At 45.0% G+C, this 14884-nt stretch overlaps 1 protein-coding gene across 3 annotated transcripts in view; it reads left to right on the forward strand.

Annotated features, from left to right (window-relative positions):
- CABLES1 (Cdk5 and Abl enzyme substrate 1) overlaps positions 1-14884 on the forward strand; it is a 114499-nt gene that overhangs the window by 43733 nt on the left and 55882 nt on the right. For 2 of the 3 annotated variants that reach the window (XM_043558449.1, XM_043558448.1), the window contains exons 2-3: positions 4760-4831; positions 10244-10336. In XM_043558449.1, the coding sequence (XP_043414384.1) occupies positions 4760-4831; positions 10244-10336 (165 nt within the window). Of the gene's footprint in view, positions 1-4759; positions 4832-5638; positions 5865-10243; positions 10337-14884 lie in introns of those variants that run through there. The other variant, XM_043558451.1, reaches the window with a different exon arrangement.

Consider the following 14884-nt stretch of genomic DNA (forward strand, 5'->3'; position numbering starts at 1 on the left):
TTGCATGGTAATGGACTTAGTTCATAAGGCAGATTGCAGGGTGAAAAGTGCCTGGTGAAGCTTGGCCACCTTCCCTAAGCTTTCTCTTCCATTTCAGGCTTTCGGAGATAGAAAGCAAAGGGGGAGGTTATTACATACCTTGAAAGGATCTAACAAGGGGCAGAGATGAGCACTGCTGGGTTAACACCACAGGGCATGCCCTCGTGGCAGTGAACAAAGGCTTATTTTATGTGGGAAGGGCAGGCACTGCATTTTTGTTTTCATGGTGCCTTTTGACCATAATGTTCTTTGCAGACTCTGTGTGTCCATCTCAAAGAATACAGTTGACCCTAGGGGCGCCTGGTGGCTCAGTCGGTTGAGTGTCAACTCTTGATTTCTGCTCAGGTCATGATCTCAGGGTCATGGGATTGAGCCCTATGTTCCATGCTCAGCGCAGAGTCTGCTTAAGATTCATTCTCATTCTCTCTCTCTCTCTCTCTCTCTCTCTCTCTCTCTCTTTCTTTCTTGCTCTCTCTTTCTCTGTCCCCCTCTCCTTCTGCTGCCTCCCCTGGCCTTCTGCCCTTGTCCTTATCTGTTCTCTCTCTTAAAAAAAAAAAAAACAAAACAAAACCAAACAAACAGTTGACCCTAAACAACATGGGGGTTTAGGGGCACTGCCCCCCCCTTCCCCTGCCCCTGTGCGCAGTGGAAGATTTGTTATGTTATTTTTTACTCCCCCCAAACCACTAATAGCCTATTGGTGACTGAAGCCTTACTGATAACAAATAGTCGACTAACACATATTTTGAATGCTATATGCATTATATACTGTATTATAATAAGGGAAGCTAGAGACAAGAAAATGTTACAACCATAAGGAAGAGAAAATACACTTACAGTACCGTTTGGTGTTTATCAAAGAAACTTCACATGTAAGTGGACCTGCATAGTCAGTCCTGTGGTGTTCAAGGGTCAAGTGCAGATTGTTTGGTCCCATTCATGAAGAAGGGAGTCACATCCACTGAATTTAGAGGAACAAGTACGTATCTGGGTTTGGGGATTTTTTTTTTCCCCTTTAAGGAATCCAGACCTTAAATTCCTCTGTGTGTGTGTGTGTGTGTGTGTGTGTGTGTGTGTGTGTGTGAGAGAGAGAGAGAGAGAGAGAGAGAGAGAGAGAAACTATACCTGTTCAGTTCATGAAGAGAATATCAAATGTATTGACTTTTAAAAAACAAATCCTGGGCACATGGCTGGCTCAGTCAGTAGAGCATGTGACTCTTGATCTTAGGATTGTGAATTCAAGCTCCATGTTGGGCATACAGATTACTTTTTTTTTTTTTTAATTTTTTTTTTCAACGTTTATTTATTTTTGGGACAGAGAGAGACAGAGCATGAACGGGGGAGGGGCAGAGAGAGAGGGAGACACAGAATCGGAAACAGGCTCCAGGCTCTGGGCCATCAGCCCAGAGCCTGACGCGGGGCTCGAACCCACGGACCGTGAGATCGTGACCTGGCCGAAGTCGGACGCTTAACCGACTGCGCCACCCAGGCGCCCCTACAGATTACTTTTTAAAAATCCTCATAAATGCATGGAAAGATATATTTGAATTTGGTTATTTTTCAAATAAGCACCTTTCTTTTCTGGTATAGGAAGAGCTGCAGGCAGCTTTTTGATAGGGAAATTATCAGATTGTGTGCTTTTGTGAACGGACCTATCTTTCCAGGGTGAACATCCTGGTCTCAATGTTGGACGAGAGCCTGTGGGGTCCCAGTTGCCCACAAGGGTCTCGTGTGTTCACCATGGGATTCACTTGGCATTTGCAGCTGGAGTGCTGGCCATGCCGTTCTTGGAGAGCATGGGAGGCAGCCCCAAATGCTGGAGGAGATTGAAGGGTTATTAATGAAATTCCTTGGAGGTTGTTCCATGGATTCCCCCTTGAATATGAGCTGCTTGAGGACAGGAGTCCAGCCTGGGTCTGCTCTGTGTTCCCCACAGGTCAGGCTCATAGTTTGTGTGGGTCAGCACAGGGTGTGTTGAGAAAATGCACAAGCCTGGCCTTTGCTGGGGCCTTGGGTTGTATCTTTGCTCCCCAAGGAGCCAACCCCAGAACTTCTCAGTGGACCTCTGTTAGGATAATTGTAGGAGGGGAGGAGGCTTTGAGGTTGCTCTGTCACCCACCCTGGTTGTAGATTGTGCAGAACATGAAAATGTCTATTTACTGGCCGTCTGAAAATGCTGTTCCACAAAAGAAGGCTCAGAGTGTAACAGAATTTGTTGAGATTTCCAGGATCTGAAACCTATACTTTATAGGCCTGTGGATGTAAATTAGGTCTAATGACAATTTAGGTGTGCATACTTAAGTTAATATTTGACTTTTGATTTAAAAAGTCATAACATTATCCAGAGATCAACAGACTAAACATTTCAGTGACTCCCTTCTAGCTGTGGAGGAGAATACTGGTGTTAAGTGAGAAGGTTGGGGGTGCTGATTTTATAGATGACCAATGCATCAGCAAAGGTGCCATGTAGTTATGCTTAGAGGGTATAGGTAGGTGTTGAAGGAGCATGTGCTGCGCGTGGGCTCAGGCACAAGGCATTTTGAGTGCCCCGGCTACTGACTGGGGTTGGAGGAGGGGCCAGAGCTAGGACAGCCAGCCTAATCCTAGACAGTTGGGCTGGGATGAGGGAATGGTGGGGGAGGTGCCAGGTCAGAGTGCAGCCTCAGTGGGGGGGAACTGGCGTGTCATGAAAAACCCAGTAGCGGGGTGCCTGGGTGGTTCTTTTGGTTGAGTGTCCAACTTTGGCTCAGGTCATGATCTCAGGGTTCATAAGTTCAAGCCCCGTGTCGGGCTCTGTGCTGTCAGCTCGGAGTCTGGAGCCTGTTTCGGTTTCTGTGTCTCCCTGTCTCTCTGCCTCTCCCCCACTCGCACTGTCTCTTTCTCAAAAAAAAAAAAAAAAAAAGTAGCTACTGATCATTTTTTGTCCTGTGCCAGGGACTCTCTGTTTCTTAGTTATTCTCCTTTTCCTATTTCATAGATGAGGAAACTGAGGCTCAAAGATTAAGGACTTTTCTAAATATCCAAAGCTCCTGAACCCCAGGACTGAAATCTGAGTTTGTCTGACTCAGAGTGCATGGTCCTTGTGGAAGTCCACCTGCCTCTGGATGGGGAATGCGGAGGGCCCGATCCCTGAGAGCTGTGATGTGGGGGGGTATGACTGACTGGGTATCTGCCCTATACCAGCCTGGGACTCTGTACCAAGCAGATTTAGTACCCAGAAGGGCTGTGCTTCAACTGAGGGTCCAGATATGTCAAAACCACAGCTGCAAGGTGTTGTCACAGGGGCCCTGGGATAGCTGAGTCCCTGAAGTTATGGGGCTGTGCACAACAGTCCCCCTTACTAATGAATTGGCCACTTATAAACTATAAAATCCGTTCCCGTCCCCCTCAGTACCTGTGGACTCTCTCAGGTAAGACCATTGTCTCCTCACAACCATTGCCTCAGGTCTGGGCTGACTGTTAGAAATCTGGGAATACGATGGAAATGGAAATTTACTGTAAGTCAGTTGCAGAGTGACACTGCAGATCTTGCAAAAGGTCCAGTGTGTCAGGAAGACACTGAAGGTAGCGTTATAGAACTCTTGGTGCTCCCACACGGACAAATGAAGGTCTGAGAGAATGCCCGCTTACTGTTGAAGAGCAAAGACTGTTCTAGATGACTGCTTTAGAAAGGATTTGATACCAAAACATTAAGAAAGGTTCTTCAAAAATTGATGAAGCCCTTGAATAGTTGGCAAAAATGACCTTTCTGATTATCTTATTAAAAGTAAAACATAAAGCGAAAGGTAGTTGTTCAGAAAAAGTACACACAAGACAGAAGTTAAAACATGTTTCATTTTTTGTTCTTTAGGACAAATTAGAACATGGTTATAACTGCATTTTCTTAACCTAATTTTATCAAATGTATTATAAAATAGGCTTATCCTTCTCATTTTAGTCCCTTTTTTTCAAAGTAAAGACCCAATCGGATTTTTTCTATCCACCCTCCTCAGCCAAACCATTTATTATGAAATGATGGTCTTTGTTCAAATGGATTGGTTGTAAAGTTACCAGCCACCATGCAACCCTGGTCCCTATACCAGATATTCTGTTAACTAGGACCTGTTCTTATTTTAATCTGGCAAAAGAAACTAGATTAAGGAGGTTTTAGCAGATGGTTTGCAATTCTTTAGCAGCCCGGAAGAGTCCATATCTTGCCTAATCGTGCCCTGATATCTATTCTTACTGGTGTGTGAGAAACTCTCCTAAAGGAGTAATGTCTTCCAGAGATCACAACTTTTTTTTTTTTTATCACATCCTAATGATTTTCAGATTTTATTTAATATGACTTTAAAATTTAGTATTTATCAGTTAACCTGGTTCAGACCACTGATATTTGAATACTTAACAGTATTATCTAATGCTTTAGAAAAACTGCACACAGTATCCAAGTTATATACTGTAAGAGGCACCTTGTCTTTTTTGAGGGAATCCTAGCATAAAAGGATCACCTTCCCTGATCACCACAAAGCGGCCCTATTAACCAGGGAGAATGCTCAGAACTCAGCAAGGCAAGATGGGCTTGGCATTCAGGGTGCAGGCTGGGAACATGGCAGCTTCTTTAAGATAGCTCGTGTCAAGTCTTTTTTTTTAATTTTTTAGAACAGTTTCAGATTTACAGAAATGTGTGATCCATTTTACAATGCGGTTTTAACTCCTAGGTTTTTCCCTCTCTCTGCAGACGTCGCCTCATTTCCCAGAGATCATCCTTGGAAACCCTGGAAGATATTGAGGAGAATGCCCCTCTACGGAGGTAAGTTTTTACTGTTGCATGTAAATGGCCTGCATTACAATACAGCAAAGTTTGATTTTTTGTTTTTTGTCCTTAATCTACAGAATTAAAATTTTAAAATAATGGCCTCATCTCCAGACTCATAGTTTGGAAATCCCAACCCTGAGGACCATTAGGGCACTATTAAATCTCAGTTATGTATTGGAAAAGCGCAGTTTGCATGTGGATTTGGGTGCTGTTTGCTTTTCAATTTGAAAGCTGCTGCTTGATGAAGACGAGCCCATTATTGTCTCAGCTTTCTTAGGTTCAGTGACACAGTAATCAAGTCCTGGACTTCATTAGCAAGTGCCATCAGTAGTTGCTGGGGAAACTCAATTAGGATCGCCCTGGGGGCTTCTTTGGGGCTGAAAGTGATTTTTCCATTGGGATTAGAAAGGTGCTTGCGAGGCATCTGTGTTTGGGTGACGGCAGTTGCTGAGCTGTGCCAGGCCTCTGGCAGCTTTCCTTCCTCTAATCCTGCACCTTACCACCAACCCCCTTCTGTGCCTTGGTCCCCCTGGCCCTCCGTCAGTGAAGGAGCCGGTATTCACACAGGACTTCTCCTTTAGTCTTTGCGGCAGGGGAGCTAGGTTGGCCTGCTCCCGAAGGAGGTGAGGCAGCCTAGAACACGGCGGCTTCACAGGGCATGCGCCAAGGTTTCACGGGGCATGCGTGGCTGATGGCGCAGAGGGAGGCCCGCGGGAGAACGTGCGTTCCCATTGGCTCTCACCAGCTTCCGGAATCCATGTCTGCGTACCTTGTGCTTTAGGCCCTGGCTATGGCTGGGGAGTGCGGGCATTTGGGAGGGTGCCGGCATAGGTCTCACCCTGGAGCCGTTCCCTTTCCCGCCGGAGGTTTCACTCCCGGGTTAGTCCTGTCCACAGACCTCCTGGATGGAATGTGGAGCATAGACAGGTGGGGGGATCTGATCGAAAGTATTGGGTGACTGTGAGTCTCGCCGGTGATGTCATCCCAAAGAGAAAGTCCGGGCCACTTTTGAAGTCTTTCTGAAAACGTACGTAACCTCTGGGATCATCGTAGGGTGAGCGTGTGGCTGTGGGATTAATGTGGCTTGGGTGCAAGTGTTCTTCTATCCCTTACTATTAAATGTTGAGAGAAGCTCTTTCCTGAAGTAGCCATACAAAAAGCTGCATGAAAAGTCCACTTAAGGAGCTGGCTCTGGTCCAGAGTAATCCTCGAGAGTGGAGGAGAGAGGTTCTCAGGTGGCACTGAGCGGCTTTGGCATTTGGGCAGGTAAGGTCACTCCTGCCACAAACTGGAAATCAATGAATAGCACTAAAAAGCTCCTGGTATTTCTAGAGGCTGTGAGAAGCCTCGGTTAAAGCAGTGTGATAGCTGTGAGTCAAGGAAAACCAGGTAAAAAAAAAATGTTACTGCATCCTTGGGGATTCCAGGTGGTTACAGCAGGGGTGGGGGAGGGCGAGGAGGAACTACGTGCTGTTTCTGGTCACGTGTCACGTTTCTGGTCACATGCCGCTTGGTCACCTCTGTACCCTCCTCTCAGAATCTCTCAGGCCGATCCTCTGACCTCTACCCCTCAGCCCTACCATACCACGTTTGAGCATACTGAAAAGGGCTTATCTGCCTTAACTATAACTTTATCCAATGCTTACTTATAGAATACTATACTTGAATTCCAAAAAGTCTCATGTAAATATAAAATTTTAAAAACAAGTCTGAAACCAAAGGAATTTGGGCAGTTTGAGAAGGCTTTATTTTCCCTATTAGACTTTTCTGAACTTAAAAAAAGTTCTAATATTTTCTTAGAAATGATGAACACTGGGTGATGTATGGAATTGTTGAATCAGTATATTGTACACCTGAAACTAATATAACACTGTTAATTATACTAGAATTAAAAATAATAACTACCTTAGAAATGTACTTATTCCTAGGAAGTAAAATTGACATGGTATAGAAGGGATGTTAGTTTGGGAGTCAGGGGGCCTGAATTCTTGGTCTGATCTTTCTACTAGCTGGTTATGGCCTTGGACATTTTATTTAGCTTCTCTGGGGCCTCAGTTTTCCCATCTGTAAAATGGGAGGGGAGGGGAAATTGATCTCTAAGGTCCTCTCCAGCTCCCAGTTTTGTGAAATGAATGTACCAGCAATGACACTGAACTGTTTTGGGAACTGTGGGGGTGGAAGGCTATTAGCCCAACTTGCTTTTAAACTCAGCACATTGAACAAATGGCTGCAAGGCATCTATTAAAAACCTTTTGCATAATTAAGTGTATCCTGTAATCAGTGCTAACAAGAAAGAGCTAATCTTTCATTAAATTAGTTTTTAATTTAATTCTATCCTAATTTAATTTTGCATCACTTAAAATGTATGTTTTTAAATGGGTACTGAAATTAATTCGTTCTTTGCTTAACCTGCCACAAGCTGAGTGCTTAGTCTTCCAGTTTCCTTGGCAATTGTTGCTAATGCCACAGTTCTCTTTTAAAGCATTTCTTAGATTCTCTGGTGGTTGAGTTGAATGCTTTAAAAAAAAAAATGCATGACAACAAACAACTTGCTGAAGGAGAGGCTGGATTAATAGCATATTCCCTTATAATCATGTGCTGATAGGTTATCTTTTTCAAAGGCTTGCTTGTCTCTGGCACATCACAGTTTGCTAGTAAGTTAGGGTCCTGCACCTACCTAGAATGAATTAAGCATTCACAGAGTATTTAGACTGAGGAGTTTTCCGCCTGCCTGGTGGTTACCTGGTATCCTAGTATTAAGGACTTGGGACATTGCTACGAGGTGCCCAGAAAAACCTCAGTTCAGTGGTGGCAAATTTGGCAGCTGTCTCCACCTGCTCCTATTTTTCAGCCTGTCTCAGTTGGCTACTGCACCATAAAATGTTAACTGACGCCCCCTCCCTTCCCTGTGAGTGGCAAAACCACCTGTGGCCCTTTTGCCACCTTCCAGTTCTAGCAGAAGATGGGGGGGGGGGTAGTTTGTGTTCCAGCCTGAAGGGTAACAAACAGCTCTTCTTTTTGCAGGCATGGGAGGCAGAGAGAAGCTCAGGTCTTCTGTCTTCTGGGCTGGGCTGGGTACCAGCTTCCTGCTGCTGGGGGCAGGAGTACCTATCCACTACCACCACAGTCTAGCTCTTGGCTCACTGCCCTCCGTCTGGGTGGCTCAGGAGGCTCTCCTTTTTGGGAGGAAGCAGGGTAAGGGTGTGAGGACACTCCTGGATACTTAGGCCCTATCCAGAAACCAAAGGAAGCATAACCTTCTGCTTTCAGAGATTCTCCTCTCTCCAGGGGCTATGTCTCTAGAATCTTCTGCAGTGTGTGTGAGAGACAATTGGGGACCTTGGGTGAGCTGCAGCCTCAAAGAGTCATTTTGGAGATAGAACTGAGGCAGTTTAGGGTCCTGGGTCTGCTTCCGGGAAGCCGCCCAAAGAAGGCAGAGTGAGGTTCCATGCCCTTGAACATCAGTAAGACTAAATCTAACTTTGGAACCCTGGATTAGGAAGGGGTTGATGGGTACCGTCTATTCAAACCCTGCCTGAAGGCCACAGGAAGCATCTACTAAATACAGGTCTTTAAAAGAATCTGTCTTAAACCAAGAATTCAGGACCCTTAGTCACAGCTGCAATTTTAAGAATATAGGAAGCAAATAATAACAAAATATGCATCCTTTGTAGCTAATGGTTGGTTAATCACAGCACTGAAATTTGTGTATGAATATTTACATGTGTATACACTCGTATGAATGTGAATGCTTGTATTTGAATGTGTCAATGCTTGTATTTGAATGTGTCACTTGACAGTTTATGACTCTCTCCTATGTATTATTAACATTTCATCCTCACAACAACGCCAGGAAGGATCTGAAATATTACTAGTGATAGGTCAGGGTGTCGGAATTGGTAGTGAGTTTGGGGCTGAAGGGAAGGGAAGACTGGTTTCTGAAGTGTCTTGCAGGGCCACACAGGCTCTGAGCATGGTCCACGGACCCTGCCTTGATGTAGTGGACATGATTTGAAGGGAGGCTTTCCTTCGTGAAAGCTACCAGATATCTGATCTGATGTCTCTGCTTTAGCCTGTACTGCATTCACTTCAGTATGATTTTTTTTTTCCTTCAAATTAAATGGAAAAAAAAAAAATCATTCTCAGCACTCTCAGGGAATGGCTTCTAGGAAGACTGGCCCTTACTAGAGGCTGGCTAAGGGGGCTTGGAGGGATGTACACCTGAGGTCTGGACTGGGGACAACACCCAGTTTCCTTGAGCTGGGCCCTTAGAGTGGGTATGTAGGTCTGCTAGCTTGCCCGCTCCCCAGTCCTGTACCCTAGCCCGTCCCCACATCCCACCTGCGCTCAACTGTACATCCTTGTTGGGTTATCTTGTTAGTCTTACCTGAAGCCTCAAAGTTCAGAACTGACTAAACTTAGCTGGTGGCCCCAGCCCAGACCTCAGTGTGGCTTTGGGAAGCCAGGCACTGCTACTCCAAAACTCATTCTTGAAGCATAATGTCCCAGGTACCCAGGCCCCATGGCAGGAGCCAGCCCTTGGGACCCATGGTCAGAAAGGCTTGAGTAAGACAAAAATTTTGGTAGCAAAAACCCAAATAGAAATATCACAGCTCCCTTTCTCAAGACAAGACCAAATTTCAAACTCCTGTTTGTTGATTTTTTTTTTTTTTATTGCTGTTTTGCTTCTTGCAGTTGCCAGGTGAACTTTGAAAAATAGACAAATAAGCTCTTTTTAGCCTGTGGGTCAGTTCTGTTAGTCCTGTAGTGCAAGCAAATGCCGTATATTCCAGGAAAAAGGTAATTGGAATTCAAGTCATTTTGTTCAACAAATATTCATTTACAATTTATCTTGAAAACAGAAAGAAAGAAAGGAAACGGCCACTAGCTGGGCCTCTGCTTCCAGGCATAGTCAAGTTAAGCATTGAAGCAGCTGTCCAGGTGGCTCAGGGCAGAGTCCTGCTACAGAAGAAAAATGATTTGGTGTTGTTTTTAAACTGAATTTTCCAATGTTTTTCTTCACCCTCTAAATTCTTTAAATTTACCATTTTCAGTTCCCATTACTGTTGTTGATACAGGAGAATTTTTTTAAGGTGACAAGAAAGAATAATGACTTTGGAATCCGTGTAGGTTATGTTATTGTAACTGAGGACAATAGTTTTCATTAGCTGGCTTTCCAGAGACCCATATAAATTATCATCAGGATTATCAAGGAAGTTGTCTTTCATGGTTTTTTTTTTTGTTTGTTTGTTTTTTAAAGCTTCCTTGCTTCCAGCCGTATTGGCCTCATTATCCTCAGGGATGATTCAAACCATTTGTCTGGTCTTCCTTCCTGTCTTTGTGTGGAGATGTCTCAGCTGTCCTGCAGGCAACTGACCGGGTTTTTGAAATGACTTTATTTTTCAGATGTCGAACTCTCTCAGGTTCGCCCAGACCAAAGAACTTTAAGAAGATTCATTTTATCAAGAACATGCGGCAGCACGATACCAGGAATGGCAGGTACCACTGTGACAGAAGCTGCCCCACCAGCCTCCCTGTTGTGGGAGGGGAGGGAGGGTCTGGTGTGGATGGGAGGAGGGGGCCGTTTAAATGGCCAGAGCTCCGCAAAGAGAAACCCACACTGTTAAGATGAACAGGACTTCATGGAACCTTTCCAGACTCTTTCTAACCCCCTCCCACCAGAAGTCTATAAAAAATAATGCTGCTTGATAGAGCCCAAAAGCTTGGTGAGAGTTTTAGGTTAACCGCAAATGGAATATTAAATAGTACTCAAATATATTTTTATAGAAAACTGAAGAGGAAAAAGTTGCTTTTTTTTCTTTTTCTGCTTTGTTGGGCTTTGTTTTCTTTCTCTCTTTTTTTTTTTTTTTTTTTTTTTTTTCCATGAGGGCTACATGCTCTGGTCAGTAAATATCCCATCAGATCTGTGCCTGAACTTGGTTTTGGTGCTAACTTTGCTGACTGTCTTTAGGAAAGCAGAATGACAACTTTGCCAGCAGATTCTTTTTGGGCGCTGATTCGAATGCCTGGCCCTGCTGACATCTGGAGCACATGTTTCTCCAGCTCTTCCATTGCTCTTTTGGAAAGTACTATTAAATGAAAATTACCGTAATTGAAATTCATATAACCTTGGTATTAAAACTCCCGCAAGAAATAGAGCAGAATCCTTGTTGCTGGCATGCTTATGACTGAATAGCCACGTCCGTTCATGGGAGCCTGACAACAGCATGGGGACAGAGCCCCATAACTCTCGGGGTCCCTCATGCCCTGTACCTTTTAGGAATGTCTCCCTCCCACTGACCCGTGACCTGGAGAGTGGTTTCTCTTGAATGGGAGAGTTAGAGATATCGCCTCAGCAGAGGTCCTGCCACAAAGACCATTTTGTGTTATTGCCTCCTGATATACAGAAAACTGTATGGGCCCCGCTAATCTCTAATCCATACCAAGTGCAAATTGGTAAACAAGTCTGTAGTTAGACTCGTGGAATGACTAAGGCCCAGCATACTTGCCTGTTATTTGGTATAAAAAACACTGTATAACCCCCAAAATAACACTGATGATTACAGTTTTTAAAGACTTGTTTTCTTGAAGTTAATATCTGATTTTTAAACCGACTTAAATAGGGAACATAATTTTACAGCTCTTCCGTGATTTCAGAATAGCAGAACTGCGCTCTTTCATCAAATAATGTTTACGTAGTTAGTGTATATTCCTATTTTAAATAGAGCTTTTAGTGAAAATATACCCGGCTGTCCTCTGTTGCAGAGATTGCTCTGAATTTCTCTCACTGCATCTCACCCTCATGCTTACTGGGCTTTATTCCTTTGACCATAGCGTTTTATTCTTCCTTTGAGGCTCTTAAACCTCACTCATGCCATTTTTAGTATAATTGCTCATTGTTTATTTACATTTGTGTTCTTTTCATAATCTCTTTAACCATAAAATAAACAGATAGCCTTTAATTCCTAAATCCAGTCAAGACCAAGCCAAAGGAGTGTGCCAAACGGATAGGATAGCCTTCCCCATCTCTCAAGGTGGGGATGCTGTTGAGGTCACAGAGGCAGCCCGATCACCTGGCCTGGTGGGGTAGTGACAGGACGTAGTTAATAAAATGTGTGGGCCGATGGGACTGCCAGCGCACATGACAGAGCCGGCCTTCCCGGCACACCCTTGACCCAGGAACAACATAAACAGTCCAGAAAGCATTCAGTTGCTAGCAGTTTTGCTGGGGAATTTTCAGAGGGAGCCAGGAAGGATTATTAGCTTATCTGAAGATCTGAGAACTGGAATTGATGGCAGGAAAGCAAGCTGAGAGCTGTTGTGGGGCCACAGGCTGTGGTCTGTGCCACGGCTGGTTGTATCTGCCCAGGTAAGAGCTGCTTTTCCTGTGCCAGAGGAAGATGAAAGGGCTGCAGGTGCTCTCCTTCCTTCCTCTGTGTTTTTAGCAAGGGTGTATCAGCCTTAGATGGATGAAAGAAAGAACTGGAGAGGACACCAGGAAGATAATACGGTTTCTGAGGTGACAGAAGGAAATTGTGGTCAAGAGCTGATGAATAGGAGGATGTGACCAGCCTTTTGAGAAAGGAAAGGAGAGTTGCCCCCCACCCCCACCCTTGGGCAGCAGGCATGAGATCGTCCTGGCAGAGGGACATGTGGATGAGCTCTGGTCCAGCAGCGGTGGAGAGGAGGGATCCTGGTCATGCTCTTGGAAGAGAGGACTACTGCATCAGCAGGGGTCTCTGAATCTCCCACCTTCCACGTACTGAGGCGCATGCACACACCACACCAGAGGGTGCATTCCTGCAGTGAGGATCAAACTCAGGTTTCTTACCTGTGTTGGGAGGAATGAGGCTTTACGGAGAAGGCTGGAGGTGTTCATTAAAGAGCTTGGAGGGCTGTACAGAAAATGGAATGGCCTCAGTACTGGTATCCTGACTCCTCTTTAACTGGGGAAAAAGACTGAGAAGGGGCCTGCAGAGTCCCCAGGCCCAGTCCTGCAGCAGTTCCCACTCATGGTTGTGCCAGCTCCCAAGTCACCTTGTGACCACTGACTAGCACAGACCAGCCTCTCAAGACTGCACCCGCATCTGGGGCCCATTTGCTGCTCTGGAACTGAAGACCTCGGTGTTGAGGCTGCTCTGTCCCCAAGCCCGCTGACCATGAGACTGAGGCACCAGTATCGATTGGGGGTTTGGGCTCAAAGCTCAGCAAGGACCAGTGCGCCTGACCCCGGGAGAGGAGAGCATCTGTTGTGAGACTCAGTGCCCAACCTGTGAGTGTGAAGCACAACTTAAGATGAGAAGGAGAAAAAAATCAGAAAAACTGAGAACCAAGTATGATAAAAGACCATACTTGCATCCAGCCCAAGTGGGTATAAAATGATCAGTAATATCAAAGGTAACCACTTAGAAACAAACTTTGGAGTCTCGGCCAGCCTCGTGTTCTCCCACTTCTCTCTGTGACATTAGAGGAATCTCTACTGATGTGTGAAGCAGAGGTGAGCACCTTCAATGGAAGATGTTCTGATGGAGGATGGAACCTGCTTTAATGAAAAACTACCTTCACCTTCAGAATCAGTGGATTCTGTGTGACTGGCCTTGGGCGCCTGCTGGAAGGCTTTGTGTGCGGATAAAGCACAGAGCACCAAGCTCAGGGTGTTTGGGGGTCATGTTGCAGACCCTTAAGCCAGGTGGGGCTGCGAAGGATGGAGCCTAGGCATAGTTTACAGACCCAGTGATGGAAGCTTCAGCTCTGCCTTTGGGACCACATGCCATCATGAGTTCTTTACCAGCCCTGCATGGTGCTTCAGCTCCTGGCAGCTAGGGGAAGTGGTGAAGGGAGCTGCTGTGCTCTGGTTTCACTTCTGTTCTAACACAAAGATAGGTTGGTGATGGGAAAGTTGTGTCGGACTTGATGTTTGTGAAAAGAAGCAGTGCTTGGCTGGGTTTTAGAAAGATAGATCTCAGAAAATTCAGACTACGAAGTCGATTCTGGTGGCTGCAACCACATGTCCAAAGGGATTATAAAGTATGAGTATCGTAAAGTGATAATGGGTAACATATATGGAGTGTTTACTGGGTACCGGGCTCTAAGTACTTTATTTCATTAACTCAACTCAGGAGGTGTTTGTGGAGTGAGTGGACAGAGGTTTCAAAGGACTTTCAGTCTTCAGAACTATGTATCTTGAGGAATGGAAAGAATTTAGAAACACAGATAATCCTTGAAACAGTCTTATGAGGAAGGTATTGCTGTTGCGTTAAGTAGAATGATGCCTGCCAGAGATGTCCATATCGTAACCCTGTAAATATGCTGGTTACATGGCAAGGGGCGGGGGGGCTGAGGTCTCTGACCAGCTGCCCTTAAAATAACAGGATTATCCTGGATTATCTGGGTTTGCCCAAAGTAATCACTGGGTTCTTAAAGGCAGTAGAGGGAGGCAGGAGAGTCAGTCTCAGAGTGATGTGAGAAAGACTTAACTGGCCATGGCTGGCTTTGAAGATGGAGAAAGGGGCCAGAAGCCAAGGAATATGGTGGCCCCTAGAACCTGGAAAAGGCAAGAAAACAGGTACTTTTTTGAGCCTTCCTTCAGTGGGAACTGGCTCTAACCCCTCTGTGTTGGCACCACGAGACCCGTTTCAGAGTTGTTACCACCAGAGTCATAATAACTCCTTTGTTTTAAGCCACTGACTTTGTGATAATTTGTTACTGCAGCCATAGGAAACGAAAACACTCATCATCCCAGTTAACAAGGGAGGAAGCTGGAGTGCATGGCTAGAAAGTAGGGGGTGGAGTCCACATCCAGGCATCGGATTTTAAAACTCATTCTCCTAATAAGGGAAAGGTGGGCGATAAAAATCCAAATATAAGACAGCATGTCATGGTGAAATTTGAGAAAACTACTGAATTCTAATTTTTAAAATCCATTAGCTAAAGACTAAAGACTAATAAAAGAATGGCTTAAGAAAACTTATAAGAATAGTGTGAAGGGCCCTAAAGTCCATAGTGAAGGAAAGACTGATGAAAGAAAAATTGGCACCCTCATACGTA

The sequence above is a fragment of the Prionailurus bengalensis genome, chromosome D3 (assembly GCF_016509475.1).
Source record: "Prionailurus bengalensis isolate Pbe53 chromosome D3, Fcat_Pben_1.1_paternal_pri, whole genome shotgun sequence".
Classification (NCBI taxonomy): Eukaryota; Metazoa; Chordata; class Mammalia; order Carnivora; family Felidae; genus Prionailurus; species Prionailurus bengalensis.